At 48.8% G+C, this 26,156-nt stretch overlaps 6 protein-coding genes across 6 annotated transcripts; 3 read left to right on the top strand and 3 right to left on the bottom strand.

Moving 5' to 3' along the window:
- Positions 1-185: 185 nt before the first annotated feature.
- Positions 186-2,219, bottom strand: FOBCDRAFT_211619 (glycoside hydrolase superfamily). Its single transcript, XM_031181938.3, has one exon. It carries the CDS (start codon positions 1,846-1,848, stop codon positions 301-303), a length of 1,548 nt encoding a protein of 515 aa, XP_031042706.2. The 5' UTR covers positions 1,849-2,219; the 3' UTR covers positions 186-300.
- Positions 2,220-3,067: 848 nt separating this feature from the next.
- FOBCDRAFT_4216 (uncharacterized protein) lies at positions 3,068-5,007 on the bottom strand. The gene is made up of 4 exons (XM_031181934.3): positions 4,837-5,007; positions 4,545-4,783; positions 3,708-4,478; positions 3,068-3,654 (listed from the first exon to the last, which is right to left on the bottom strand). Exons 1-4 carry the CDS (start codon positions 4,913-4,915, stop codon positions 3,274-3,276), a joined length of 1,470 nt encoding a protein of 489 aa, XP_031042702.2. The 5' UTR covers positions 4,916-5,007; the 3' UTR covers positions 3,068-3,273.
- Positions 5,008-12,616: 7,609 nt separating this feature from the next.
- FOBCDRAFT_4197 (uncharacterized protein) lies at positions 12,617-13,922 on the top strand. Its single transcript, XM_031181924.3, has 2 exons — positions 12,617-13,470; positions 13,522-13,922. Exons 1-2 carry the CDS (start codon positions 12,805-12,807, stop codon positions 13,795-13,797), a joined length of 942 nt encoding a protein of 313 aa, XP_031042692.2. The 5' UTR covers positions 12,617-12,804; the 3' UTR covers positions 13,798-13,922.
- Positions 13,923-13,925: 3 nt separating this feature from the next.
- FOBCDRAFT_4201 (uncharacterized protein) lies at positions 13,926-14,798 on the bottom strand. The gene is made up of 2 exons (XM_031181923.3): positions 14,254-14,798; positions 13,926-14,200 (listed from the first exon to the last, which is right to left on the bottom strand). Exons 1-2 carry the CDS (start codon positions 14,779-14,781, stop codon positions 14,054-14,056), a joined length of 675 nt encoding a protein of 224 aa, XP_031042691.1. The 5' UTR covers positions 14,782-14,798; the 3' UTR covers positions 13,926-14,053.
- Positions 14,799-17,221: 2,423 nt separating this feature from the next.
- Positions 17,222-19,967, top strand: FOBCDRAFT_211605 (UTP--glucose-1-phosphate uridylyltransferase-domain-containing protein). Its single transcript, XM_059609330.1, has 4 exons — positions 17,222-17,631; positions 18,037-18,132; positions 18,193-18,269; positions 18,330-19,967. Exons 1-4 carry the CDS (start codon positions 17,530-17,532, stop codon positions 19,618-19,620), a joined length of 1,566 nt encoding a protein of 521 aa, XP_059463843.1. The 5' UTR covers positions 17,222-17,529; the 3' UTR covers positions 19,621-19,967.
- Positions 19,968-24,327: 4,360 nt separating this feature from the next.
- FOBCDRAFT_4183 (uncharacterized protein) lies at positions 24,328-25,348 on the top strand. Its single transcript, XM_031181912.3, has 2 exons — positions 24,328-24,596; positions 24,646-25,348. The coding sequence occupies exons 1-2, from the start codon at positions 24,404-24,406 to the stop codon at positions 25,089-25,091; spliced, it is 639 nt and encodes a 212-aa protein (XP_031042680.2). The 5' UTR covers positions 24,328-24,403; the 3' UTR covers positions 25,092-25,348.
- The last annotated feature ends 808 nt before the right edge of the window (positions 25,349-26,156 follow it).

Below are 26,156 nucleotides of genomic sequence, written 5' to 3'. Positions count from 1 at the left end.
CTTGACAAATACGGTTAATATTTGTATCTACACAAAGAACTTGAAATAGGGATGCACCTGTTTCATGGGAATTTCCAACACCTGACTGCTGATACATTCTGTGGTTGTCTTAGTTCGGTAGGGTTAAGAACTTATTAACAAGACATTGGCTTGTTACAATTGTCACTCATCGATACGCACACAAACGTCCTAACAAGATTCCATTTCGCTGACAAAAGGTATATCCTCCAAATCTACATTTAAATCCAAACCAGTAATACATTCTCATTTTATTCATAGTCGTAAGGTATATCATCACGCTCAAGCCGACATGAGCTCGAGCATATCCTTCATCCGGTAATCAAGCACTGGAGTCTTCCAATCATCTTGTAGTAGTCCATATCTCTCCGTTGCATTCCCCTTCGGCTTCCGGGCATTCAGCGCCCAGTATCCAAAATCAGAATCTTTCTCCTGGAGGAAACGAACTAAGTGCTGCCAGTAATTGGCGTCACCAACAGACGGCTGCACAGGCGCCCCGATCTCGCCAACCCACACAGGAGCAATCTGCTTATCGACGATGTATCCCCAGTTATGGTGCATCGTCTTCGCGAATGAGTCGTAGTCTCGCTGAAGGAAACGGCCCTCCCAGCTTCCCCAACCAGACCAAGCGTACACGTGTGCTGAGTATACTAGTCGGTGGGTAACATCCAACAGGATAGGACGTTTACACACTTTGGACAGATCGTTGGAAGACTCGGTGCCCTCGACTATGACAAGCCAGTCCCTATTCATCTGAAGAAGTCGGTTGCCGCATCTTTCAGCAGCTGGCGCCCACTTCGACCACGGCATGGTTCCCCAAAGGCCGCGGATCTCATTCCTGAGATCAACACCAATGACAAGCGGGTTGTTGATGTGTGGAAGCATGATAGTCTCCCAGTGCTGGATCCATTCGTCCTCGGTCTGCCGCACGCGACAGATGGGGCCCAAATGATCATTCGACCAGCCAGCATCACAAGGATCAGCACCGCAACACCAGGTTGCGCTGGTTATGTGGTTGTTCACAATGACAGCGATGCCCGACTTAGTCAGCGTCTGAACAATAATATGGAAGATGTCCAGTGCCCTCAGACCGACCAAGTCAGGGTTTGCGCGAAGGTGTTTTTCTTCGACAACTGGATTCTTGATGACCAACTCATCAGCATAAGGTAGCCTCACACTATTGAAGCCGAGCTTCTTGATAGTCTTTGCAATATCATCGCGATGTTGGATATCCAAACCTCCGGCGACAAAAAACTCATCACTGGCACCATACCAGTTCACCGAGGCCAACTTGAAACGACGGCCGTTGACATCTACAATATCTCGTCCTCTCGTCCGTAAAGGGAGTGTATAGTTGGTGATTTGAAGATGCTCTGGAGGCGGGGGCAACGGGTTCTGGCTGAATCGTTCGCTGGCAGCATCAGGGATCCAGCTCCGATGCAATGCGGTCTCGACCTTCCAGCGATATACGTATCCGACTCCAAGACACAGTAATAAAGCAGCGAAGAGAATTGCGCTACTTGGACTACGTAGACAACTACATCTCCGTGTTCGTGTCCGGATCCAGGATCGCCTTTGAGTTGTTGGCTTCTCGAAGTCAGCGAATCGAACACGACGGCTGGTTTTTTTCGTCGGTCCTAAGTCTTGATCCAATTCTTCATCCTCGTTTTGACGCTCATTCCCTTCCTTCATGATACGATTCTGCTCGATATCCGTCCAGTCGCCCAGTAAGTGGTTCCGTTGTTGGGGGTCGTCCACCGTCGGAGTCGGAGTCGGAGAGCGGGGCCGTGTCCCGCCAAGGAAATGCGGCACGCGAAGACCTGACCACATTCTTCCACTTTGAGGCTGAAGTCACGTTTCTGAGCCTTATCGTATTCGGTTATGTATTTGAGAGCTTCAACTGAGGGTATCGATATGTTGAGCTCGATAGAGACAGAAAAATCTTTATCTCTGGTTGGTAGGCCGTCTTGAGGGCCTTCCACGGGCTGATATAATCTGTGATGGTAATATCTGCGTATGAATGGGCTTAAAACAAAACTTCAATGGTAATGTTTAAGAGGATGTCAATCATGTATGACCTTGGGAACAAGGCGGAATCAGAGACAACAAGTCACACTGAGAGGGCTGTCTCGGAGCTATTTATCATGCCTTGAGCCATCAAGTACCCATGGAGCTCTTTGACATACCAGTCCGATCGCCAAGTTATACTCAGGCCCTCCTCTTCCGGCTCATCCGGAAGAGTATGCAGGGCGTTGTGACTAATAGAGCGTGGTTGATGGAGAGTGGCCATGACACCACGCGACACGGCATTGGGCAGAGACCTCAATTTCGTCATTGGTGAGCTTAAGCTTACTTATTTGACTAATCGGGCTCGCTTCATCATTCATTCACGTACGGACATAGCGGGTTTTCTCATCTTTGTAGCTTGACATTATTAAGTAATTGACACCTTGTATCCCGCATCACCTCTATGAAAATGTCATGATCAGGCGCATGTCAAACAACCCAGATCAGGGAAGATCGCATGGCGGTGCTTGGCATCTCGATAAAAGCCCGTATCGCCGAACTCGAACACGATGATTCGTTCTCGGTGCCCGCATAACTCCATTGCAGTGTTCCTGAATCCGCAGCTTCCGGTACTTGCCCTGCTTGGCTCCTCCATGATTCAGATCAGCTTTTGTCTTTGCCATTCCCAGCTTTTGCCCAGCCAATGTTGGAAACTCGGGGTCGCACTCGATCTGCAACACTGGCATCATGAACCAGCCGGCACGCGACATAGTCGTCTTATCTCCGCCCGTCCGTGCATATTCCCGCGGAAGGACGAATGTCTGAGACAATACCATTCTATATATGGAGTCACAGACTCACCATTACATTTCCCCTTCTTCCTTTGCTTTGCGTCATGAGTCTGGTCGGCTGATTCGTCACATCGACATTTCCTCAATTGCTGTTCCTCCTTTATTTTCCCGTGTCGAATTGCAAAAGCGCAAACACCTCGCTGTCGCATTGATGGACATTCCCATTTCAAAGATTGCTTAACAAAGTAAATGCAGTCGTTGGCGTCAATCTCCTAAACCTGATATGGATAGGAATTGCGGCGGACGGTCTTCATCGCTCTGCGGCCATCATCATTTTGGGTATCACCCGAGCCAGCGTGCGATTTGCCGTTTCCGGGGGTATATATAGATTATATGTAAGTACATTCATGCATTAGTAGTCTCCTCTGAACTCTTTCGTATGTGCGGTCAGCCCTCATCATGTTCGGTTCATGGCAAGGGGGTTCATCTCTTTGCTATAAGTCGGCATCGGATATGAATCTCCCGTCTCCCGCCCAGTAGGCGGAGGCCTGGGGCTCGAAAACGAACGCACTGGCGCATGATAGCGTGCAGTCGAACCGAAGTAATCAGGAGTTCTGCGTCCACTCTCTGAGGACTTTACTGGAGTAATGGGTGTTACTGCCGCGCTCGAATCTCTTGAGAGCATCTCGTACGAACGTGGATGGTTCTTTACGTCGACACGTGCGTCGACCGACACAAATTCCTTCTTGTTCCGAGTAAATGGCTTCTTGATCAAGTCAATCCAGCCTTGAACCATGGACCATCTTCCGAGGAAGAGGATCAGCCAGAGACCATTCAGCTATAGTTGTCAGCAAACATTTCAACATCGTAATACTGATACAGGACACTTACCGCCAAGAGAAGGAGAACAGCCGTGACAGTCGCTTCGTTGATGACCAGCGAGGATGCCTCGTCTAGACAAGGTTCCTTTTTGCCCTTTTCTTGGAAGAGACATTTGACGAAAGCGCCTGCCTTGGTGGGATCGTCGGCAACAGATTGAACCACGTTGTCTTGAAAGACAAAAACGACAGAGAAAAAGATGACATCAGCAATGATGATAAGCACTATGGCAATACCACGCCATTGGAGTGCGATAACTCGACGAACTCGACGGTAGACCTGCCTTGGGTTCATGGTCTTGATGCTTTGTGTATAAGTGGGCAAGCTAGAGCCCTCGGAGGATGCGCCGTTGTCAGACAATGATGCCAAGTAGACCTTGATACAGTAACCAAAGGTGGCAAAAGTAATAATAACGGTCAGTCCAGCGAACAGGAGAAGCGGGATCCAAAAGTCGGCCAGACTGTTCTCATGATTGATATGGCATGTAGCACCAAAGCGGAACGAAACGCCGCTAAAGACGAGAGCCAGGATTATACCCAGGATAGGAACGCCCCATCCAGCTGCCTGAGCAAAGATCATGAAGTTCTTGCCAACGAGAACTTGCCAGCATATCTGTAGATGAAGCGATACCGACCTAAGAAATACCCACATGATACCTGCCCAACCACCAAGAAGGAGAAAGGTACCAGAGGCGCCACAGACCTTGCTAGTCTGCATGCTATGCGGAGTGATCGTGTTGTAACATTGCTCTGGTTGTGCTGCAAGAGGAATCACGAAACCCATCTACAATCCAAAAATGTCAGCGACTTCAAGAGACTAGACATGAGAAGTCATTGTGCTGTCACCTACATTCATAAGCAAAATGGCGACTGTAAGACAGATGCTCAGGTAATGGCGGTTGGTCTTTTCTACAGGCAAGAATGCCCATGATAAAAGAAGGAAGATACAACATATCTGGCTGAAGAGCGAAACCCAGTTCGCAATCGCCGTCAAGGTGTCGAAGCGATCAGGGTAGACCCAATCCGTCATTGGACAAGGCAGACAACACTGGATAGTTGCTACTGTTTGGCAGAGGCGCCCATCGATAACTAGACGTCTGTCAGAGGGATCATTCAAGGTTTCCAATTCGCAGCTCGCCTACATCCGCCCTCAGAAGGGAATAACGCGGCATCCCAAAACGGCGGAGGGCAAAGGTTGACCCCCGATGTGTTGTTGGCCATGTTGAAATGAGTAGGAAAAGCCGTTACAATGTCGTGTATGGGTATGCGGTGCCGGTCCTTCACAGGTCGTATTATGCCGTTAATAGATACTCCAAGACCAAGAACAGTGAATTAGAGACTATCCAACGTCGCTCTTTTCCGTTTAGTTCCAAGGAGAGCGAGGTCGAGGTCGAGGTCGAATTGATTAAGCGTTGTTACAACATAGCAAACGTTTCGCTAATAGTTCGAAGCTGTATGGCCGGATGGCAGCACCGAGATGGTCTCGAGGGGATGCACTGATATCGCGTGCGGGACAAAAGGTAGCACAGAAAGGAATGATACAAGAGGATGGCGAGAAGATTACACAAGAGTTGTTAAGACAGCCGGCATAACAACACCAACGGTGCGATTGGCACATAGACTCATGAGACGACCAGCGAAGACGGAGTCACTCGCGTGAGGAGGGAGGGCACACGGGTCATATAAGTTAGAAGGAGAGGGAGATCTGTATGCAAGTGTATTTGGCCACAACCACTACCGACCTCAAAAGCACTGACAATGGGGAATCGAGAACAAGACTTGAGGCGAGGGTGGAGGCAACAGGGTCTGCTGCTTCTCACCATCCCTGCCAGACTGGAGAACGAAAAGGCTGCAGGAGACTTTCTTTCTGTGCATCTGCATCTCTACCACCCATTCGGAGCATCCTGGATCAGTGATGGCATGGCAGACCAGGACCAGGGTGGTGGAAAGGGGCCAATTAGAAAGTCCTGGGAACTGTACTGTTGAATATACAGGCGCTGTAGACTGCTGAACACCAAAATTCGAAGTATCATTGGGGGATGTGGTCTGTGATGACGAGCGGGCACCCATTGGGAAGGGTCTGGCAGAGGCGGGCGACGAGGGAACAAGTGAGGTTACAGGGGTTGCTAAACTTGGGAATGACCCACTCCCGTGCATCGCAGCCGTCGTGAGGCACAAGAGACAGAGAGGTGAAGTTCCTGAACCTAGGGACTTTTGGGCGTGGTGCAGCAGAGTCTAAGTCGGGTAAGTTCACCAAGATACCAAAACGGGCATATTTTGGAACCAAGTCTGCAAGTCCACAGGGGGCAGAGGCGAGGTTTAACTGAGCCGGAGGTTTCCAAGTGGAGCAACAGCTTCTTGGACAATACCCTGACGCCCTGCGGTGCCTGGCCCCGGAGGCCTGGAGGTGGAGGGGCGGGGACTCAGGGGTCATCGATGCATGTCTTGGCCGTCACGACACTCCCCGGTCTTGTTTGACTGAATCTGACTGACGCGACAGACCGACAGACGACAGGGACGTCTGAAATCTTGCCTAAGAATGGGTTTTGAGCGATGAGTGATCCGACTAAATGAGAACGGCGCAGTGGCAGTTTAATCTTAACAGTAGACTGGTGCACATACCTGACTACATACGTATGTGTCAGGTTGGCCGTTGTTAGGTCTGGTCCGTGTGCTTAGCTCGCCGAGATCGACAGCAGTCAGTTATCAACAGTCGTATCCAGGACCCAGGTCCTACAGTTACCAGTAGGATCTCTCGGGTTGTTGGGTGCCATTGGTAGTTTCTCAACCAAACAACATGTTTGACTCGAAGTAGCCGTATGCATGCGAAATGACGAGTCTTCCGAGCAGGCCAACCGTCAATGTTTTATGCTCCCATCTCTCATAAGTGGTATGTTGGGCCAACTGCCAACGCTCAACCTTGATTGGCTGGTCAAGAACGGCGTCAGAGTGTAGACAAGTACAGTAATCGGAAACGCTGGCAGCCTATTATGCTGACAAGAAGATGCAAAAAGGAAAGGCTTTGCCAAGAGTCGTTGCACATCATAGCAAGAAGCAAAGAAAATAACGGCTTGCGGAGAACGTTTGGCACTTGTATTGCAGGCTTACGGGTGCAGCCGGTCGACGTCGAGGGGCTCCGGCGATCTTTGTTTGTTGTGTGAATTCGAGTCAGTACGTGGCCCAAGTGATCAAATACTAACCTCGATGTTTTTAGAGATACGCAGGACGAAGTCCAGCAAACTGATCCGTGGATAGAGCCAAATTACGTAGGTCCCATAGCCACTCTATTAGCAGCTCACCACCGCAGACCGTTGTTTACTAGAGACAATTCTCAGGGCATCTCATCAACCGTGCTTGATTTGAAACTTTAGCCAATGCACAGATGAATCGCTCCGCTGGACAGTGGAACTGATCTGAGCTGAATTGAACTCAGTGCAACAGTCCCCAAGTCCTTGGAATACGAGACGTGGTAACCAATCAGTGCAATGCCGACATCTCTGATGTACGTCCAAAGAGTGGATGTGACATTGTCATCCAACAAATGATAGTGGTCGACAGGAAAGGCTGTTGATGCATTATGTTGTCCTGAATGAATCAAATTGAGTATTTGACTTTCCAAGTGATGGAAGAAGGGAGCTACGCAGGGATTGGGATTTGACGGACAGGCATCGATCTGTGGGACTACTCTTTCCCCCGGACATACGGCTCACCCACAAATTGTTTCCTTCCACGGGGGCCACAAGGCAGACCCAGTGGAGTCTCGGGCTGCCGTTGAAGACGACCCTAACTACAGAATATAACACTTACAAAGTCATTATCACCGTTTTTAATCTTAGTAACTTCATACTAAGAGTCTTGTCTGGGATCCAGTGTCTTTTCTAGTACCAATTGTTCGCTGTTCTCTACACACTCACCCGACGCTGGTGTGTCTATCCCAGTCGTTACAATCAAAAGTCCAGTCTGCGTCCATCGATATTATCATGAGGGGCATGTCTGGGCTGAGCAGGTTACGAGCTAACATTCGCGTAAATGCTCCAATACGCATCGACGTCTTTTCACGGCTCGTCATTCGACATGTTATGGTGCGCCACCAGCAGAGGATCAAAAGCCTGCGCGGCAGGCTTAGCCACTAAAAGTCTCTCTGGATGCTTCAATCACTAGCATCGCCATCTTGGCACTTGAGAACATCTGTCTCGTAACTTTGACTGGCTTCTCGGCCCTTCTGACACCCTTGTCGACCCCTGGTCAGTCACTGTCGCTCCGCTGAGCGGCTCCCCTGTCACTCCCGCCATGCAACACCCATGCTGATTGATCCTCTTCTTGCTGGCTGGCTTTTGGTTCTGGTTGGCTTGGCGGTCTTTGCCACTCAGGAACCTCGTCACTTTGTCTTGTCTTTCAACATGGCAACTCAGCTTCTGATTCGCATCTTGAATTTTTCGCTCACCAACGAGCCCACTATCATCAAATATGCTGGGTCCAATCGCTGTTGGAAGATGACGTTCTCAGCCATAATGTATTTAATCCTTACGGCGAAGCATGACATTTTTCGCAAATCAACTAGTATATGCGTATTTATCTATTATTTGTTATAGGCATGGGCTCAACAATATAGATCTCAGAACACTCCTTTCACTTCAACCGCCTGAAGTTTTGCCGCCTCTCGGATAAAAATATTTCACCGGAAATCTCAAGGAGATGTTTTTTGTGACATATCCGTTCGAGCGCCATTCCCTTTGGTCGACTCTAAATGCAAGCAACCTCTTGTGGTGAGCTGACGTCGTCTATCACGCACATCACATCGAACCATGCTTTTCTACATCACAAACAATGTCTGAAATGTTGATCTAACGCATCTCCGCATAGACAACCGTCAGCGTCATTGTTGGAGATTTGTGGAAGATGCCACTCTCTGGACAAAGACAGAAGGGTTCCACTGTCTTATCAACACAACGACTGTATCTATCTGGTGGTGCCGTGCCTTGCTGGTACATTGGATGCAGGTACGGATAATAACTATCGACGTATCCCATGCTCAGGGCATATCAACCACTTCCGCTGAAGTCTGCAGGACCTGCAAAGCTGATGGTGTGGCATCTTTCCTTTTACAGCCACTCTTCGGTCCGTTGGTGCGATGTCTTCAATGTTGACAACGACGCCATGTGAAAGCTTGCAGCCACCGGTCTAGGAGCCTAACAGGCCGACGGCATCCTCAACCCGCTCTCCTAGATGAGATATTACGGAGGGATTCATAAATGGTTGAGGAGAATCGCATGCTTGAACATGTCGTAATGGGCCTCCACTTGTTGCAAAGTCAACAGCATGTAAGAGAAAAACACACACTGTCAGCAATTGACTTGTAGTTCTTTCAAATGTGGAACTGGCTTTCCATGTCGATGGCTATCTTCCCCGCAATCTCCGCCCCAGACAACTCAATCTTCCTTCCTGCCCATTTACCTCGTTAGCTCGTGTCCATGGAGAAGGGATACCTAACTATGTAGCATGTGAGCCCTAAGGATCCCGACTATCTGCACTGCAGCGAGACCACATCTGAATGGGAAGTTCTTTTGGATACGATAGTCACTAACTAAGCTATCAAAGGAACGGCTTGCATTGAGATATCCCTGGACAAAGGGGGAGGTTCTTCGAGACTTGAATTGGGCCCGGCTCAGATTCCTATTGCAGATATATGGCGCAATTTTCACTCACTTCCCATTAATTGTCAAATTTCCAGGATAAAATCGCTCGGAGTTATTTAAAATCTGACAGTTCTTGCAAGGGTCGAAGTAAATAGCCGTCTGCCTACTCCGTCACAAGGCTAAGTCTACCCTTGGCATCTGTCAAAGACGTGGCGCTCCGGATATATCTCTTTGGTAATGCTATGGACTGGGAGTGTCTTATTACAATCAGTGATCTGATTCATTGTCTAGTGAAGAGTTTGTCGACTTTGATGTGCCTCACGCCTGCATCTATGCAATGCTTCCACCCCGAACCTTGTATGTATTCCTCCCGTCTGTACAATTTGTGGGTGCAGTGTCGAATTCGGTATGTTATTCAAGGATCTGACCATTACGAGGCTCGCGGGAATCTTCCCCGGTCTAACAATACATAATTATATGCATGACACCGACTTCGGCAACTGGCAAACGTAATAGTCGAACCAAAATACGTATAGGTCTCAAGGCTTGGTCAGATATAAGTAACATACATTCAGTCGGAGGTGCATTCCCTGTCAAACGAAGCTCTCTTGGCAGCTATGTTGGTGTATTATCTCCGGTTTAATACCAGCATATTGCTTATGCTGCATTCGACGCCATCCACTGTAGCAACACCGTTTCGATTTGAAACCGTCATATTGCTTGAAGTTGTTGCCAAATGTCGGATGTAGTAACACACTCATCTTTTGTGAATTGCGGCACAGCAACTGAACTTCCCCCGTGAAGGAGGGTAAGACATTCAGATCTGCAGCAACTCAAGCTAACATAGATCGGGATGCTCAAGACTTGAGACGGTGCATGTCCATGTCTGCGAGCTGCCGTCAGCTTGAAATGCAATCTCCGAAACAGGCCTCTTTAGAGTGTTTATTATCAAGTCCTCCGCGTTCTAGTAGCGTTAGAACAACTAGAAAAAGTCAAAAACGTTGTGTGGAACCCGGCATTTAATGCTTCCGACCATGAGAAGAAAAGGGCAGTTAGTGGTTTTTATCAAAAGCTGAAACGACGGGTAAGAGTTGAAACCGAGACTGACAACGAAGCCTATGACACGGTCGTCAAACCCACCCCAAAGTTGACTTTCCTTCTTGGCTATGTTAGTCGATGATCCGAGCCCTGCATCCGGTTGCAGTGGATATGAGAAGCCCCTTGTGTCTGTGCAGGAGGCTAACTCCATTTGGCCGTAACTCCGAAGGATCATTAACATCAACCGTCTAGGATTCTTCTTCTAGTCTTGCACGGACATCGAACAAGAAACTCCTCAATTTCTGATGTTCCGATCATGTCGTCGAAGAGCTATTCTGCACTATCGAATGAGCCAAGCTCAGACTTTGTACTAGTCCAATGCATATGAGTTTTGGGGACAACGATACCGAATATCACATCATGCCTCTGACCCTCGTCGATGAACCCGGGTAGTACTGGAAATCCTCGGATATCATTACAAAGGGCTGTACCGAAGCTATTCGGCCAATATTTGCAGTCTAGGATTAGGATGTCGGGCCACATAACCGCAGCAATATGATCTTCACTATGGATCCGTTGTGGTTGCTTTGCTCGAATGTGACCCAGGAACCAGAGACTGGGAGGGTGACCATGTGCCAGAATACCAGTCGGAAGTTTGAGAATCATGTCACAACCTTCTAGCCACGCATTCTAGACGTTCGACATTGGTCCGGATTGCTGATGCCTGTCAGGCTGTGAACCTAATTTTGGGTATTGATGTTCCTTCTCTTCAGCACGTCTAGACGGTAAGGGCCATGGCTGAGATGGCAGTCGCCTAACTGTTGCGTTTCATGATTTTTCCATAGGGTTGTTAGTGCAACCTCATTGCTCCGCCATAGGGCCGTCTATGTTTCAATCGCCTACGTTAGCGACTCCAGGCTGGGTAACCGAGAACGATCCGCACACAGCGGACGATATCCAGATACGTGGGTATTGCACGGGTTCAACACGATAATATCGTGGGTTAAGACCAGAGACCCTGATGATCAGTCACAAAACCCTTCAGTCAGCCTTTACGGGAAGGTCTTGCCAAAAGGAAACAAGAGCCCGATGTGAGCCCGATGTTCTGGAACCGAACAAACAATTCTTAAACCCCCATTGAAATGCAACTTAAGCACTCGTTAAGGAGCCTGCAGGAAGTGGGAAAACCACATGAGCTTCCTCTTACGACCACTTGGACCGAGCGTGAGACGAATCCTTGTGGACAGAAGAGGAACAAAGCTCGCTCAAGCCAGGTCCAAGCACTGCAGAAGACGTCTGAGACCCCTGTCCCTGGCTCGGGGATCAAGCAGCGGAAACACGATCACTCGAACCACTGTGATGGGTGACAGGATTATGGCTTTGAGTTACAGCCATACGGGAAGGATCACGGCTGATTGTGATATGGTGTGGAGGTAATATATCAGCGACAAAACCTTAAAGCCATATAACATATAGTGTTAAAGTTCCATCTCGAATATATGTATCTGCATATCTGCGGACTGTTGAGTCTCGGCGCGCTTATGTTGAGCTGTTGTCTCTTTGGTTTCTGAGCTTAGACGGCGTTATCATCTTGACTAAGGATGAAAGTGAGACTTCATGGTGGTTCATGAGACCACTTCGAAGAAAAGCACATACAGCTCAGACACGGATCAGATTAGAGCCGAGTAACATATAACAAGACGCGTCAGCGTCTGATAGAGCCGGATGTTTTGTTATTCCTAAGTTGATACAATATTGCAATACCTTTTCCATAAAATGACGAAGAAAATAGGGTATCTATATCTCGTTCGAAACTCAGTCATGGAAGAACACGTGACTGTAGGTGTTTGACGAGAGTCGAGAGAAAAGTTATGAGTTTCGCCGTTATGCTTCTTCTTTGATGAAGTTTAGGTATATCGAGATTTAAATGCAATTATTTAGTTATTCAAATGATACGTGACTTTCAATCTATAGCTCGTGTCACCAGAATACGAAAAATATCTGATGCTGACTCAGTATCAGAAGTCACTCACGCACGGAAATGGTTTATGGACTCAGCAGATAGTGATAGTAGGAAGGGTGTATTAAATAACAATTCAAAAGTGCCGTATAAACAGATTTGTAACAAATCTCATAGGAGCAGCTTCTTGTGTTGCCAATTCTTGGGCTGGGATGAACACTGTTTTTTTTTTTTGGCTGTTGATCTGCCCCGCCGGTGTTGTTTGTCATTCTAGTTTCACAGAGTCACACAAATGACATAACTCGTGACCAACAACAGTGTACATCAATCAAGCTCTAGAACCATCGTCAAATCATCGTGCCGTTGTACTACGCTAGCTACAGCTACTATACATCGTATAGTCTCGTATTGGATTCAAACTAGCGAATTGCCTCAACCGGATTGAGTCACGCAAATCATATCACTCAACGTCAGCGATGGGCAAAGAGACTCCCCTTGTGTCATCTCGACGTCTCTCCAACGCCGAAGGCGATCCTGTCGCTGTTGTCCGCGTTCGAAATCTCCAAACGACTATCCAAGGACCCAAAGATGCCTGGGGTCGAGGTTCTAAGCAGCAGCCTCTTCTGATATCCGCCGAGGTGTCACTGACGCATGCGTTCCCCTCATCGTCGTCAGACGACAAGGTCGCTTCCGATACCGTTCACTATGGGCTCCTTAGCAAATCTATCCTCAGCACACTGGAGAAGTTGCCCAGGTCAGCTTTGTCGTTGAGCGATGTGCTCAACAGGCTCTGGGTTGACCTTACTGGTTTCCAGTACACTGGCGTGAAGGAGCCTTCCGCACAAAACAGAAAGGCTTTCCTCGATATGAGCCTTATCCGAAGGCTTTCAGTCTCACTCGTTCTGCCCAAGGCCTCGTTGATGGGAAGTGCAATCCGACTCTCGGGATCGTGTCTCTTCGCCGACTCAGCCATCACCGCGCGAAGTCTGGAGCTGGGTCTGGAAGGGATCAGAGTGCCAACACTCATCGGTGTCAACAGCAATGAGCGAAACGCTAAGCAAGTCGTCATCACAAACATCCGCATCGATGAATACCAAACCGCACACGATGACTATGCTGTAATTGAGAGTACCATTGTTGATGTAAGTAGATTATGAAAGGCTTAGTGGACAAATATGCTAATCATCACAAAGGCCATGTCAGAATCGTCATTTGAAACTCTGGAGGCTTTGGCAGCAAGCCTGGCTTTCCATATTGCCCGGGAACTCAGGACCAAGCGTGACGATTTCTACGGACAAATCATTCGCATTGGACTCGAGAAGCCAACAGCCGTGCCTCTGGCCGAGGCTGCCTGTGTAGAGCTCACGGTCAGAACCGAAGATGTCAAGATCGAGGTCTCTAAGACGAAAGATGTTAGGTTTGATGATACTAGAAACCAGATTGCGCACTCGAATGACAAGAAGTCGTAGTGCACTTGGGCTTAGGTAGAAGTGTGATACGGGGAGTAAAAAGTCGGTCGCATGTGCCTATATGGCTTCTTGGATGTATTATTCCTTTTTCAGCTGCTCAAGTTCGCTTTCGACAGCCTGCATATTCTGTACATGACGCAGTAGGTAGTATTGATCAACGTATATGGCGTTACCAACACCAATGCTTCAGCATATCCAGCTTACTCCAACAAAGACGAACCGCCGTAAGTGATACCTGTTTAGTAACTCTCAACACTCACTTGTAAACCTCCATTCCTGCCCGTGGAACGTCTCCCTTCGTGACCTTCCGTACAAAGTCGGGATCGGGGTTGAAGAGCATGACGTGAAAGTGCTGCACGGTATTGACCGATTGCAAAGAATGCCAGTTCCTAAACCAAAGAACCTATGCACATGAGCCTCACAAATGAATCACCTGTAGTGACAGGAAAGACTCACATTCTCCTCTGGGATATGCGCTCGAAAGGTCTTTGTCACAAAATCATCAATCTCTTTTCTTGCCTTGTCTGTCAAATCTCCCGTGGCGGGATCTTCTACGAGGTCGAACTTTGTCCACACGACAAGGTGCGCTATTCTCGGATCTACTCCGTAAGGAGCATCATTCCATAGGATCTTATAATCGTCCTCGAACTCAAACGGTGCTCCGCGCGGCGTCAGTGGAGTACTCCATCCAAGACGATGTTCATGAATGAAGTTGGCGATACTGCCGTACTTCTGTTTCAGATAGAATGTAAAGGCTTTGTAGCGTCTAAGCTCTGAGGGAACACGCTTGAACTTTTCTAAGCGGTTTGTTTGGATGATGTCGCGGACTTCGGCCCAAGAGAAGATGTGGTACTCTTGGTCTGGGGTGGACAGAATGCCTTGATCTTTCTTGTGGAGGCCTTGGAGAAAGTCAGGACACTCTTCGGTTCTCTGGTCCTTGGGAATGTTCATGTTCCAGAAAGGAACAGTTTCTGTGCTCCCCATGGTTTCTAATGTTGAGTGAGATGAAGTTACGGTGAGACGGACTCTTCGTATTATTGGTGATTATATGGAGAAATCGATATGCAATTAGACCGGATGTTGCCCGTGAAGGAACCAGTTTCAGTGTTACTTAAAGTTGATTGTCTCTTTGCCCAATATCTGGTCATGGGACGCGTTCTTGTGAGGTAGAAGTTCCATGGAGGGTTGGATTGATATGGCTGCGTCTCCACAGAGGGACGCGCCACAGATAGAAGGGTAATAATGCAGAGAAGTATGCAAAACATGTCCAGTTACAATATGTCTAGTCTATTGGTCACCTAGATTGTTTAATTCATACAAACTATGAGTCAGGCATCGTGATCGGGCTATTTATGACAAACAAGTGTTGTTTTTTTTGTGGTAGATCCAGACCAAGTTTCTCAATTGTTACTTCAGAGGACGTGTCCCAACGGGCCACTCTCAGGACATCTCCACTATAACGGCAGCTGAAGGGGGGAGTTAGAGGTCCGGTGAGCCACTGCGATGCATATGATTGTCGTCTAGCTTCCGTGATTGTGGAGGAGCTGTCAAGAAGCTCAGAGAAACAAGTGACGTTGAACTGATACCTACAGTACTCACTACCTATGTATCTGTGCCAGGAAAAATGGTGGTGAATCTAGGGTAGCAACATGAAAATAACTGGGTAGGTTCTCACCCAGCCTCTTATCCAATGCCAAGGCCACGTGGAGAGATATAAGCCCGATGTAATATGGCAGGTCGAAGCTTGCATTTGACAGGAGTCTAAGTCAGCTATCTTTTGGTCACCATTCACCCATTGGCCACGGAACGGAACGGGAGAGGCGTATGTGAGCTGGGGCCCAAGTGTTCCAAACCCTCTTGGAAATGTCAATGGTTACCTATGCCTACGATATTACTCCCGGTCTTCTGATACATAATAATCACAACGCTTACTCTCTCCTCAACCTTGTAAGCAAGAATATGCATCTTACAGGGAGATCGACCGATGTAAAGATAGCGTCAAGACTAGCCATGATCAACCTCGTTGCATCCACTTCTGCTCATTTCGACTGGGCCCAAGCCTGCGAGGATCCAATAAAACAGCCAATTACAGAGCCGAGATACTTGCTGTGTCTGGGCGTGAGCTTTGGGAGCTTTGGCCCGTTCCTCGTCTTCAACTCTGGTTCACCGGTAAAAGGAGCTTTGGGGCATAAGCAATATCACCTTGTTGAATCAAGGCAAATGGATGGTCCAAAAGAAGTAGAAACTCACTCAGAGTAGGGTGTAATGAGCGGTTTGTTTGCACTCGGGAGGCAAAATAGTAGCATATTAATGAGGGATATCATGATGGTGGCGGCACACCAAGAAAATCCAACCATGATACCACCCAATCTCAATCAAGGTTGCCTGCTTCCCTTATTCTTATTCTCGGCTACTCTGTCTCGTCTGTGCATTGTGCATACCTACGTACTCAACCTGACTGCAACATTATATCTGCAAAGGACCGATCTCGAACATCCAGCCCTCAGGGAGCAAGAAAACTTGAGACATAAGAGGAGGATGCTAAAATAAACTCAGTAAAGAGCCCCCTAAGTTTAGGCTAGAGTTACCTGAATATCTTTATCATCTAGGATAGAGGTCCTACGTTTTCTTGCCTCCCCTAGCCAGTCTCACCAACTTCCCACCTCGAGTGCTAATAATATCAGCGGTAAATGGATACCTCGAGAAGAAATGGGAAACAATATACCGGGGATCCTGGCTGGTTGGCCCGCCGCAAGCCTACAAGGTGAGAGATCGCTGGTGCAAGTGGTGAAGTGGTGGGGTTTAATCCCCGTGGTATGGGTATCGTGAAGGTGAGCAGAAATGAACAATTACGACAACTCGATGATACGAGATGTGATAATAAACAACAATAGGGGAGACGAAGGCACTATTGAGCCTCGTCTCATCTCCTCCCCGCAAGCCATCATAACTGGTTGGTAAGGATGAACAGGGACGGGTACCAGAGCATGGGAACAAGCCTCCATTCCCCAACGGCCAGGGAAAAAAACAAAACACATGGGAGCTGAGATGACCTAGACCAGGTAGGTGCAGTATCTCCAGTATCACCGAGTTAGTAGACGGTCTGCTCGACCATTGCGAGCTGGGTTGTCACCGCAAGTCTACGAATCTCGCCTCCTATGTTACCCAACCTTTACTAAATCTGCACCAACAAAAAGAGAGGCAATTGCTGGAAAAGGACAAGAAGCAGAATCAGTTGAGAGTGCAAGACAGAAAAGGAAAAAAAAAAAAAAAAAAAAAAAAAAAAATCCATCAAAATCGACTCGACGTCACCGTTACAACTTGTCACCCAATAGATCGCAGAAAAAGTGTCAATAGTTTTAAACTACTGTCGTTGTTCGGCTTCTTTTGTCCGCCTAAGAAAAAGCTCCCTCGCCACCCCCACCAAGTTTACAAGCAACAGCTGCAAGCCCGGCATCACCGCCCCGCATCTAACTCTGGCGCTGGTGCTGGCCTCCCCTTTCCCTCTCGCTCCCGTTCGTTTATTAGCTGCTTGACCTGCTTGACCTGGTTACCTTAATTCATTCCTCTCCTCTCGCTGACTCTCTCTCTCTCTCTCCGGTAACAACTTCTTGATCCTTCTCCTCTTTCTTCATCCCCCCAAAGGCTATCTGCTACTCCCGTTGGCTTCCATCGTGTTACTCTAATTCCACCTTATTAATATTCTCCACGACTCGACCGACTCCCTTCACAATGGCCAGTGCTATCAAGAGTGCGCTGCCTACCCACCTCAAGCCCAACAGCGGCGATGAGCAGGGCAATGAGCGTCGTCATGGCAAGACGCGCAGTCACATGGTGAGTTGATGTGAATCAAGATACTGCTTCACCTCCCCATCGTCACATGCCACATTATACAAAACAGATGCGATTGCCTACCTTTGGTCGCTCACGGCGAAGCTTCACTGTATCTCAAAAGCTTAATCGTGACGCTCATTGCACCCTCAGTTACAGTCATATGGATGTCCAAGCACTTGACATGGCTGCAAACAGGCTCGCGTTTCCACATCTCTTCACATCTGTCAGATGGACTTGGTTACGGGCCGCGCATTCACTCGAAGCTTGATGGCTTTAAAGTGCCTCGATGAGGGTGCGAAGCTTCGTCTTCGTCTTCCTCTCCCCACCACTAACTGGACGACGGACCTTAACAAACATCCTGTATCATATTTTCATCATAAACCATACTAACCCGTTATGCTCCAGGCTTTCGAGAACACCTCCACCAACGTCGCTGCTGCTCAGATGCGAAATGCTCTGACCAACCTCGCCGAGACCGTCAAGGATCCCGAACAGAAGAAGGCAAGTCCTTTAACCCGAAACATGTGATTCCTGAATCAGTCAAGACTAACCAGGCGACAGTTGTTCGAGACTGAGATGGACAACTTCTTCGCCCTTTTCCGACGATACCTCAACGACAAGGCCAAGGGCAACGCCGTGTATGCCTCCCTTCCGACCAGATATATGCCATAATACGACAGTTGCTAACTATACTTTAGAGACTGGGATCGCATTGCTCCTCCCGCTCAGGGTCAGGTTGTCGATTACGAGGATCTTGCCAACACCGAGTCTGTCCAGTTCCTGAACAAGCTGGCTGTTCTCAAGCTCAATGGTGGTCTGGGAACCTCCATGGGTTGTGTCGGCCCCAAGTCCGTTATTGAGGTCCGTGACGGCATGTCCTTCCTCGATCTTTCCGTCCGACAGATCGAGTACCTGAACCGTACCTACGACGTTAATGTCCCTTTCATTCTCATGAACTCCTTCAACACAAATGACGACACCGCCGCCATCATCAAGAAGTACGAGGGCCACAACGTCGATATCCTTACCTTCAACCAGTCTCGATACCCCAGAGTATACAAGGACTCTCTCCTCCCCGTCCCCAAGCATAACGACTCTCCCATCAACGAGTGGTACCCCCCTGGCCACGGTGACGTTTTCGAGTCTCTCTACAACTCTGGCATTCTCGACAAGCTTCTCGAGCGAGGCATCGAGATTATCTTTCTTTCCAACGTCGACAATCTGGGCGCCGTGGTCGACCTTCGCATTCTCCAGCACATGATGGAGACAAACGCTGAGTACATCATGGAGCTGACCAACAAGACCAAGGCCGACGTCAAGGGTGGTACAATCATCGACTATGAGGGCTCAGTCCGCCTGCTCGAAATTGCCCAGGTACCCAAGGAGCATGTCAACGAGTTCAAGTCTATCAAGAAGTTCAAGTACTTCAACACCAACAACATCTGGCTCAACCTCAAGGCCATCAAGCGTGTGGTAGAGAACGACGAACTCGAGATGGAGATTATCCCCAACGGCAAAACCATTCCTGGTGACAAGAAGGGCGAGTCCGATATCTCTATCATCCAGCTCGAGACCGCTGTCGGTGCTGCTATCCGTCATTTCAACAACGCTCACGGTGTCAACGTTCCCCGTCGACGATTCTTGCCCGTCAAGACCTGTTCCGATCTGATGCTCGTCAAGTCTGATCTCTACACATTGAAGCATGGCCAGCTTCAAATGAGTGCCGCTCGCTTCGGTGACGCACCCCTGATCAAGCTTGGTGGTGACTTCAAGAAGGTCTCAGACTTCCAGAAGCGAATCCCCTCCATTCCTAAGGTGCTGGAGCTGGATCACCTCACCATCACCGGTGCCGTCAACCTTGGCCGCGGCGTAACGCTCAAGGGCACTGTTATCATCGTCGCGACAGAGGGCAGCACCATCGACATTCCCCCTGGATCGATCCTTGAGAACGTGGTTGTCCAGGGTAGCTTGCGCCTGCTCGAACATTAAATTGGGAGCTTGTTGGATGTTGTATGGTTCTGTGGCAGACTGTCTTGGGGTTTTAACTTGTCATGGCCTTTCGAGGTGCATAAGATGGATAAGGCATGGGCAGACATGTCATGAGGCTTGAGGATTGGAATGTTTATCCTATGGTATGGAAGAAGAGAAGCAACGTCTCCGAATCGGTAGACATGAGAGAGCCTGATTCAAGCGTCACATTGAACGCTTGCTGGGAGGATAAGGTGCACTTTGAGTATGTACGTACTTGGCAAAACAGCATTAGCTTGATACCTATACATAGGTATAGGTACAGCACATTTTTAATTGAAAAGGGCAAATGACAATTTCTCGAGAAATGAAGGGTCTCAGGGAAATGTGCCGGACAACGTCGTCGACTCATGTTGGGACACGCCACATCATCTAACTTCTTAGCACTGTCAATTCATCGACAAAACTAGCCTTTGTATTAGCGGTGTTTCCTTGTAAATGGGGCTGATGGAGCCGATAAGCCCGTAGCCGGCAGGCCTATCCTCATTTCGGACCAGATCTTAACCTTAATCTTGTAGGTTTGCAATTATGGTTTACCAGCCCCTTTGGCTTGTTCAAGCTTCAGGCGGACCAACGTCGTCGTTCATCGGACGCATGACGACGACGACGTTGAGGATTGTCTGCTTCTGTGCTAAGTCTTTGTGAGGCACAGTCGTATTGGAAAAGTCTATCCATTCTCGGGTAGCAGGATGGCTCACCCGTACTGCCGAACGTGTTGCATGCGGTCTGAGAGCAGGATGATGGTGTCCAAACACCAGTTTGTTTGAAAGTGAGACGCGGGGCGAAGGGTCTGTTTCGACCCAGGAGGCTGGAGGATCATAGCACAAGACCGTTTACCTTTTGCCTGTTTGCTACCTCGATTTGACGCCTATGGCCTATCACAAACGCTGGCAAAGTGAAATCAAAGGACTTAGATCGGCACCCATGACGTTCCACATCAATGAGGCATTTCCTTCGATCTTGAGTACCGAACCAGGGTCGTGGAAAGCTTCAACGCACTTCGCACTAAAAACAGCTACCCAACACCGTAAGGTTTGAATCCTACCCTGAGTGAGGAGTCATGATCCGAGCCGATGGAACTCTCCAAGGTGAGAACATTTTTAGCACGTTTGGTATGATATTCCCAACCGAATGCCCAGCCGGAAAATCCGGGCCTAGAGGAGTCCGTGAGATTGATATAGGAGATAGGGGATGGTAAAGACATCCCATGATAATATCGTGAGAGCTTGGCGAGAACAAGCATCCTCGATCAACCAAGGCTGTGAGCCTGTGGCTTTCCGACTTCTCGAATCGGTCTAGTTCGGAGAGGGTGGCCCCGTCGTTCCATTCCATCGAGCGGCAATGCACGTTTGCATATTGTTTGTGGGGTTGAGGGAGATTGTGTGAAGAAGGGGAGCGCGCTGTTGGTTAATGCGAAGTCCGGACTGGCCTAAGCAAGGCCAAAAGTTGGGGACCCCAGCCTGATTACCTCCTGGGCCATCTGTGATAATGCCTGCAGCTGCAATTCATGGCTCATTGACCAGGAAGTACCTTTGATCCTGGAAAAACTTCTGAGTTATCATGCACTGTTCTCATGTCTTTGACAGACTTGACTTCCACCGCAGGGAACTCGGCCGGCGTTTCTGAGGGTCAATAGTACGGGGGAAGGCGAGACAACAAACAGAGAAAAGTCTTGCTTCAGCCTACAAGGCTGTGTGTGCCCAGACCCTCTGGATCGTCGTGGGAGAGACGCTCCTGGGTCACATTACGGCGATGCTCGGTAAGACTAACGGTTGCAAAACAATAGCCGCTGATGGCCAGCTGTTGAGCCGTGGTGTGGCGGAGGCCATCTACGACTGGTTGAAGTGCAGTATTCATGCACCATTAATGCTGTCGCTCACTCTTGTGCTCACCAGCCTTTCTCTTGAGCAATGATGAGGGGATGTGTCTGTATCGATCCCGATGAGCTTAGCATGAAGCTTTTGCGACCGTCCATCGAGTTCAAGCCACAAAAGCAACGTCAACAATAAACATGTCCGCCTAGAAACCGCTGCCATGATCGACGAACCATATCGGTTTGTATTACCATTGCAGAAGGCTGGGGAGACGCTATCCCCAGCGCACCTACAGCGTTGGATCGGCTTGGTGGAAAGAATGCATGGTACGTACGCTATTGCGTATTTTGTTGACTTACGTAGTCATCAATGTTAGGGAGCCCGCCAAGGTTTGGGGAATGTATCCCATGGCGTTCTCTTACCTTCCTGTGTGTAAGTCATGCCATCACATTCAACGCTGGTATTCCCTTACAGGAATATGCCAACGCTTGGTGATCCATTAGTGACGTGTAGTTGAGCAAGTGAATAATTTGCATGATGGCGTCTGTTTGTTGTCTCTGTTGTCCAACATTCAGCTGTAGCAACGCAGCCATGGCGGGCGCCATCAACGGGTAATGATTCACACTAATTTACAGCTACCTAGACACACACACACACATTAGCGAATGTAATAACACTTGATGAGACGCTATAGGCGCTGAGATGGCGACTTCTAATTGTAGTCTACTATCGCAGAGAATTTGATTCGAAGGTTGGTCAATGCCGAGAACGCCGCTTGATCAATATTTCCAAGAAACTTGCAAGAGTCATGGCAAAACTCTCAAGTGCTTGCAGGGAAGGTTTTCAATTGAAGCTCGTCATTGGGACTATTGACAAGCGGGGGGGCAAAGTCATTAAAGTACTTCCCAATGCGGTAAGGTGACCACGCCAGGGATACCAAGTTTCCAATAGCGGCAAGCATCCAGACCGCCGATGAAGGAGGAACAACTGCAGCAGCCGACATGCTGAGATTTTCCGGATATTGTCCAGAACCGTTAAGGACAAGGGTATTGCTGTATGCTCCACGGTTGTGATTCATAAGGGTTCGGAGATTTTGGTTGCATGTGCTGTGAAATGAATGGGAGGATACTGAAAGAGATCATGTCATGCTAAAAGACTGTGTCGTTGTTTGCTGATATGTTCAATCAGACACGGCCCATCTCATGAAACCAATACATAACTGAACAAAGACACGGCTGCCTTGGCTGAGTTGCATTACATCGGCGAGCTTACGACAGCATGTTTGACAGTGGTAACCTAAATCATGGCGGCTATCGCTGCTAAAAGGATAGGGTAGCTGGCCTCGCCCTCCGAGAGTTGGTCTGTAGTGCAGCAGCTCCGGTATACGCCGGGGAGGCGCGGTTAAAAAGTGTGCTGCCGTGACCACTGCCAGACTAAGGCAAGGCTGACAGGAAACCTTTGATAAGGCCTAGAACGAGTCGAATTGGGGACTTGGCCAGAGGGAAAAGGATTTGCATAGATCAAATCTCGACTCATGACTGGATTAGAATATTAATTCCATTACAAGGTGACCGCTAAAGACCAGCGATATGAGTGAATTGAGGTCGTCAGGGGGCAAGGCTCGGTGCAAATAGAGCCTGGAAGTCAAATTGTGATGGATCGAGGTCTCATGTCGCTAATGATGCTTGCTGGACTTGGTGGGCGCGTGCCCGCTCTGGCTGCCAGGCACAGCAATCCTAGAGGTTGTTCGCCGGTCTTGCAGGTGGAGCTGGCGCATCCCCGTAGCCTGAAGGGCGAATCCACAGAAAGCTTGGAGTATAAGCCACAAAGGGCATAGCGCTGGCATGCTTAGAGGACGCTAGGACATGGCTAATTTGCGTGGCAGGGATCTGATAGGGTCCGTTCTGATTCGGGAATTGGAAGGCCGTGGCTGGCCTGCCAGTGGATGGAATGTGATGATGTAGCGAGATAGGCCAAGAAAGAATGGCATGGGTTGAGAGAGCAAAATGCATTATCAGACCAAGGCAAGCTAATGACAGGGAAGTGGGGGACGGGGTTCTTTGGGTGAAAGTGGAAAGAACCTGGAAGGGGAAAGGGAAATGGAAAGCGAAAGGAGGAAGGAGCTTGAGGAAGAAAGGACAAAGCTCACAATTGAATTCAGTTGAACCTGCGGAAGGCATGTCCAGCAACCGCTACCTGCGCTACACCTCACTCAACCGCTCGCCCACCCCTCCACCCCCTCTGTTCTGTACCTACACCCCGGCCCTTAGTTCGGTGGGATGGGATAGAGTAGTTGGTACCATGGTCTCGTGGGATTAGGTTGGATTGGATTGGCATCGGTAGCGTCTGAATGTATCCCCTTTATTGCTCTCAATATTGTCACTAGCTCTGCGTTCCCTTCATTATAATAAGCCTCCCTCCTTCTCTCGAATCTCCCTCCTTCCTTCTTCTCTATCAACGCCTCAGTCAATTCGCTACTTCGTTGTGCCTATTTCCCACTACCTAATGTAAGTCCATACCTTCTTCAGCCTTTCCTTATATGGACAACATCCACATCGAACTTCGTGCCTGGGATACCTAGGAAGAAGGATGCATTCAAGTGCAATGCAGATCGGTTGGGCAACAGCGATAGCAATGGATGGAAGTCAATCACGCTGGCACCAACTGCCACTGTCAAATGCTGGTGACAGTTAGAGGTGTCAATGAATTCATATGGCAGCCCACGCACTGCCTGTGGCTTGTTTACTCGACTATTCATTAAGCCTCGTGCACCCAACTCGAACACCAGAGCATGATCACAAACGCCATTACTCAGTCCCGCTACCATTTACGATTTATCGTTTCAGTATTTCAGGAATAATAACTAACCCTGCCGGTAGTAATACTCAGTCATTCTTTCAACCACAAACCAAACCTCACCAACCTTCAAAATGAAGTACACTCTCGCTACCATTGCTGCCCTCGCCTCCGTGGCCCTGGCCAAGCCTGCTTTCCTCAACACCGAGTTTGATCTCACTGAGGGCAAGCCTTACACCATCCGCTACTCTGGCTGTGACGATGGCTGCACCATTGTCCTCCAGAACGGCCCCTCCGATGATCTCTCTGACTACAAGACCCTGACCAGTATGTCTTACCATTATGGACTATTGAATATCTTGCTGACTCACGATAGCCTCCGCCACTGGTGACTCTTTCACTTTCACCCCCTCTGAGCTTCCCTCCGACACCTACAACTTCAAGATCACCGACAAGGCTGGTGAGATCAACTACAGCGCTCAGTTCCCCTACAAGGGATCATACGCCGCTCCCTCTGTCACCAAGTCTGCCACCGCTACCGCTGAGACCACTGCCGCCGTTTCCACCAAGGAGGCCACCACCCTCGCCAGCGTCACCAAGTCTGCTGAGGAGACCACCACTGTTGCTAAGCCCATCATTCCTACTCATGCTCCTTCCAAGAACGCCACCACTCCCACTGCTGCTCACCCCACTCCTTCCAAGACTGGCAGTGCCGGCGGCGAGACCAGTGTCCCCAGTGTCCCTGAGAGCGGTGCTGCTCGCATGACATCCTCGCTGGCTCTTATTGCCGGTGCTGTTATGGCCATGGTTTACCTCAACTAAGTTATGGACATAATGTTTTATGCGCATACATGGTATGAAGAAAGAGCGGTTTGATGAGACTCCAGTTTCGGGTGTATAATTCTACTTTAATGATGGCCTTTGTTTTATTCTTTTCCGGTTACCCCATGAGGCGTCGCGGCCGGCTATATCCACCGATGAACCCTGCTTTGGCTTGTCTGGGAGGAAGAGAGCCTGGTATTTAGAAATCAATTAGACTCAATGCTAGTCTGTCTTTAAACAATTGTTTGATCTTGTGATGTATGCCGCATACTTGAAATTTGTAGGCCATGGTGCATCTCATGACATTGGTTGTCGGACTAGAAGCAAAAACAGTGTTTCATTGGATGTGTATTCAACTAGCCTGTCACCATCCAAGAAGCCTCTGTTCTCTGGTTTAAGCTTCCTGTGTGGAGAATAAACAACGTTTGCAGTATGTCTTCGCTCTGATTCCGAGTTCCGTCGTCCGAATTTCCCTTCCGTCTTGTGTTGGTTACTCTCTCCACACCTCCAACATCCTTACATGCAGGTTCCCGGTCTGATCTGCCATCCCTTTCTTCGGCCCAATTGCTGTTTCAAAGTAACAATTCAACGGGACGAATGCCAAATCGATCCCTGGACCGACGGGTATGCAACATTACCAGGGGCACCCTGCTATAACGGCGCATGATATCAGTGGACATTTTACAATCTGCGCCTCTCTGTGATGCGTCTTCAATGAGACAGCCTGGACAGCATCAAAAAATTGCCGCACTTTTATGGTTCCAATCTGATCGTCCGTCTGATGCCGAGATATGCTTCGTTATCTTGATACAAGAAGGTTCCCCATAGTGGGTATTATGTGCATCCTTATTACACAACGGATCATCATCCACAGTACACAACACTTCCCAGTATTTGCCCAAAATTCGTCGCACACCGGTAATTAAATGACATGTACAGGGTCTTTCAAGAACTGGGAAGCTGCGCGAGACGGGGTGCGGAGTACTGTAAGCCTTCATTCATGCGGTGTGTCATAGGTACTCTATGCAGCAAACATCACATGGCTCGAATTGCTCAATGACGATC

The sequence above is a fragment of the Fusarium oxysporum genome, chromosome I (genome assembly GCF_013085055.1).
Source record: "Fusarium oxysporum Fo47 chromosome I, complete sequence".
Classification (NCBI taxonomy): domain Eukaryota; kingdom Fungi; phylum Ascomycota; class Sordariomycetes; order Hypocreales; family Nectriaceae; genus Fusarium; species Fusarium oxysporum.
This window is presented reverse-complemented; position numbering and strand designations above follow the sequence as displayed.

Coding starts and splice junctions, on each gene's coding strand:
- FOBCDRAFT_211619 (XM_031181938.3), bottom strand. CDS start 1,848: ATGTGGTCAGGTCTTCGCGTGCCGCATTTCCTTGGCGGGACACGGCCC.
- FOBCDRAFT_4216 (XM_031181934.3), bottom strand. CDS start 4,915: ATGGCCAACAACACATCGGGGGTCAACCTTTGCCCTCCGCCGTTTTGG. Junction 4,784..4,836: donor ATTCCCTTCTGAGGGCGGAT/GTAGGCGAGCTG, acceptor ACAGACGTCTAG/TTATCGATGGGCGCCTCTGC. Junction 4,479..4,544: donor TCGCCATTTTGCTTATGAAT/GTAGGTGACAGC, acceptor TTTGGATTGTAG/ATGGGTTTCGTGATTCCTCT.
- FOBCDRAFT_4197 (XM_031181924.3), top strand. CDS start 12,805: ATGGGCAAAGAGACTCCCCTTGTGTCATCTCGACGTCTCTCCAACGCC. Junction 13,471..13,521: donor TTGAGAGTACCATTGTTGAT/GTAAGTAGATTA, acceptor ATCATCACAAAG/GCCATGTCAGAATCGTCATT.
- FOBCDRAFT_4201 (XM_031181923.3), bottom strand. CDS start 14,781: ATGGGGAGCACAGAAACTGTTCCTTTCTGGAACATGAACATTCCCAAG. Junction 14,201..14,253: donor CGCATATCCCAGAGGAGAAT/GTGAGTCTTTCC, acceptor TCATGTGCATAG/GTTCTTTGGTTTAGGAACTG.
- FOBCDRAFT_211605 (XM_059609330.1), top strand. CDS start 17,530: ATGGCCAGTGCTATCAAGAGTGCGCTGCCTACCCACCTCAAGCCCAAC. Junction 17,632..18,036: donor GCAAGACGCGCAGTCACATG/GTGAGTTGATGT, acceptor GTTATGCTCCAG/GCTTTCGAGAACACCTCCAC. Junction 18,270..18,329: donor AAGGCCAAGGGCAACGCCGT/GTATGCCTCCCT, acceptor ACTATACTTTAG/AGACTGGGATCGCATTGCTC.
- FOBCDRAFT_4183 (XM_031181912.3), top strand. CDS start 24,404: ATGAAGTACACTCTCGCTACCATTGCTGCCCTCGCCTCCGTGGCCCTG. Junction 24,597..24,645: donor TGACTACAAGACCCTGACCA/GTATGTCTTACC, acceptor GACTCACGATAG/CCTCCGCCACTGGTGACTCT.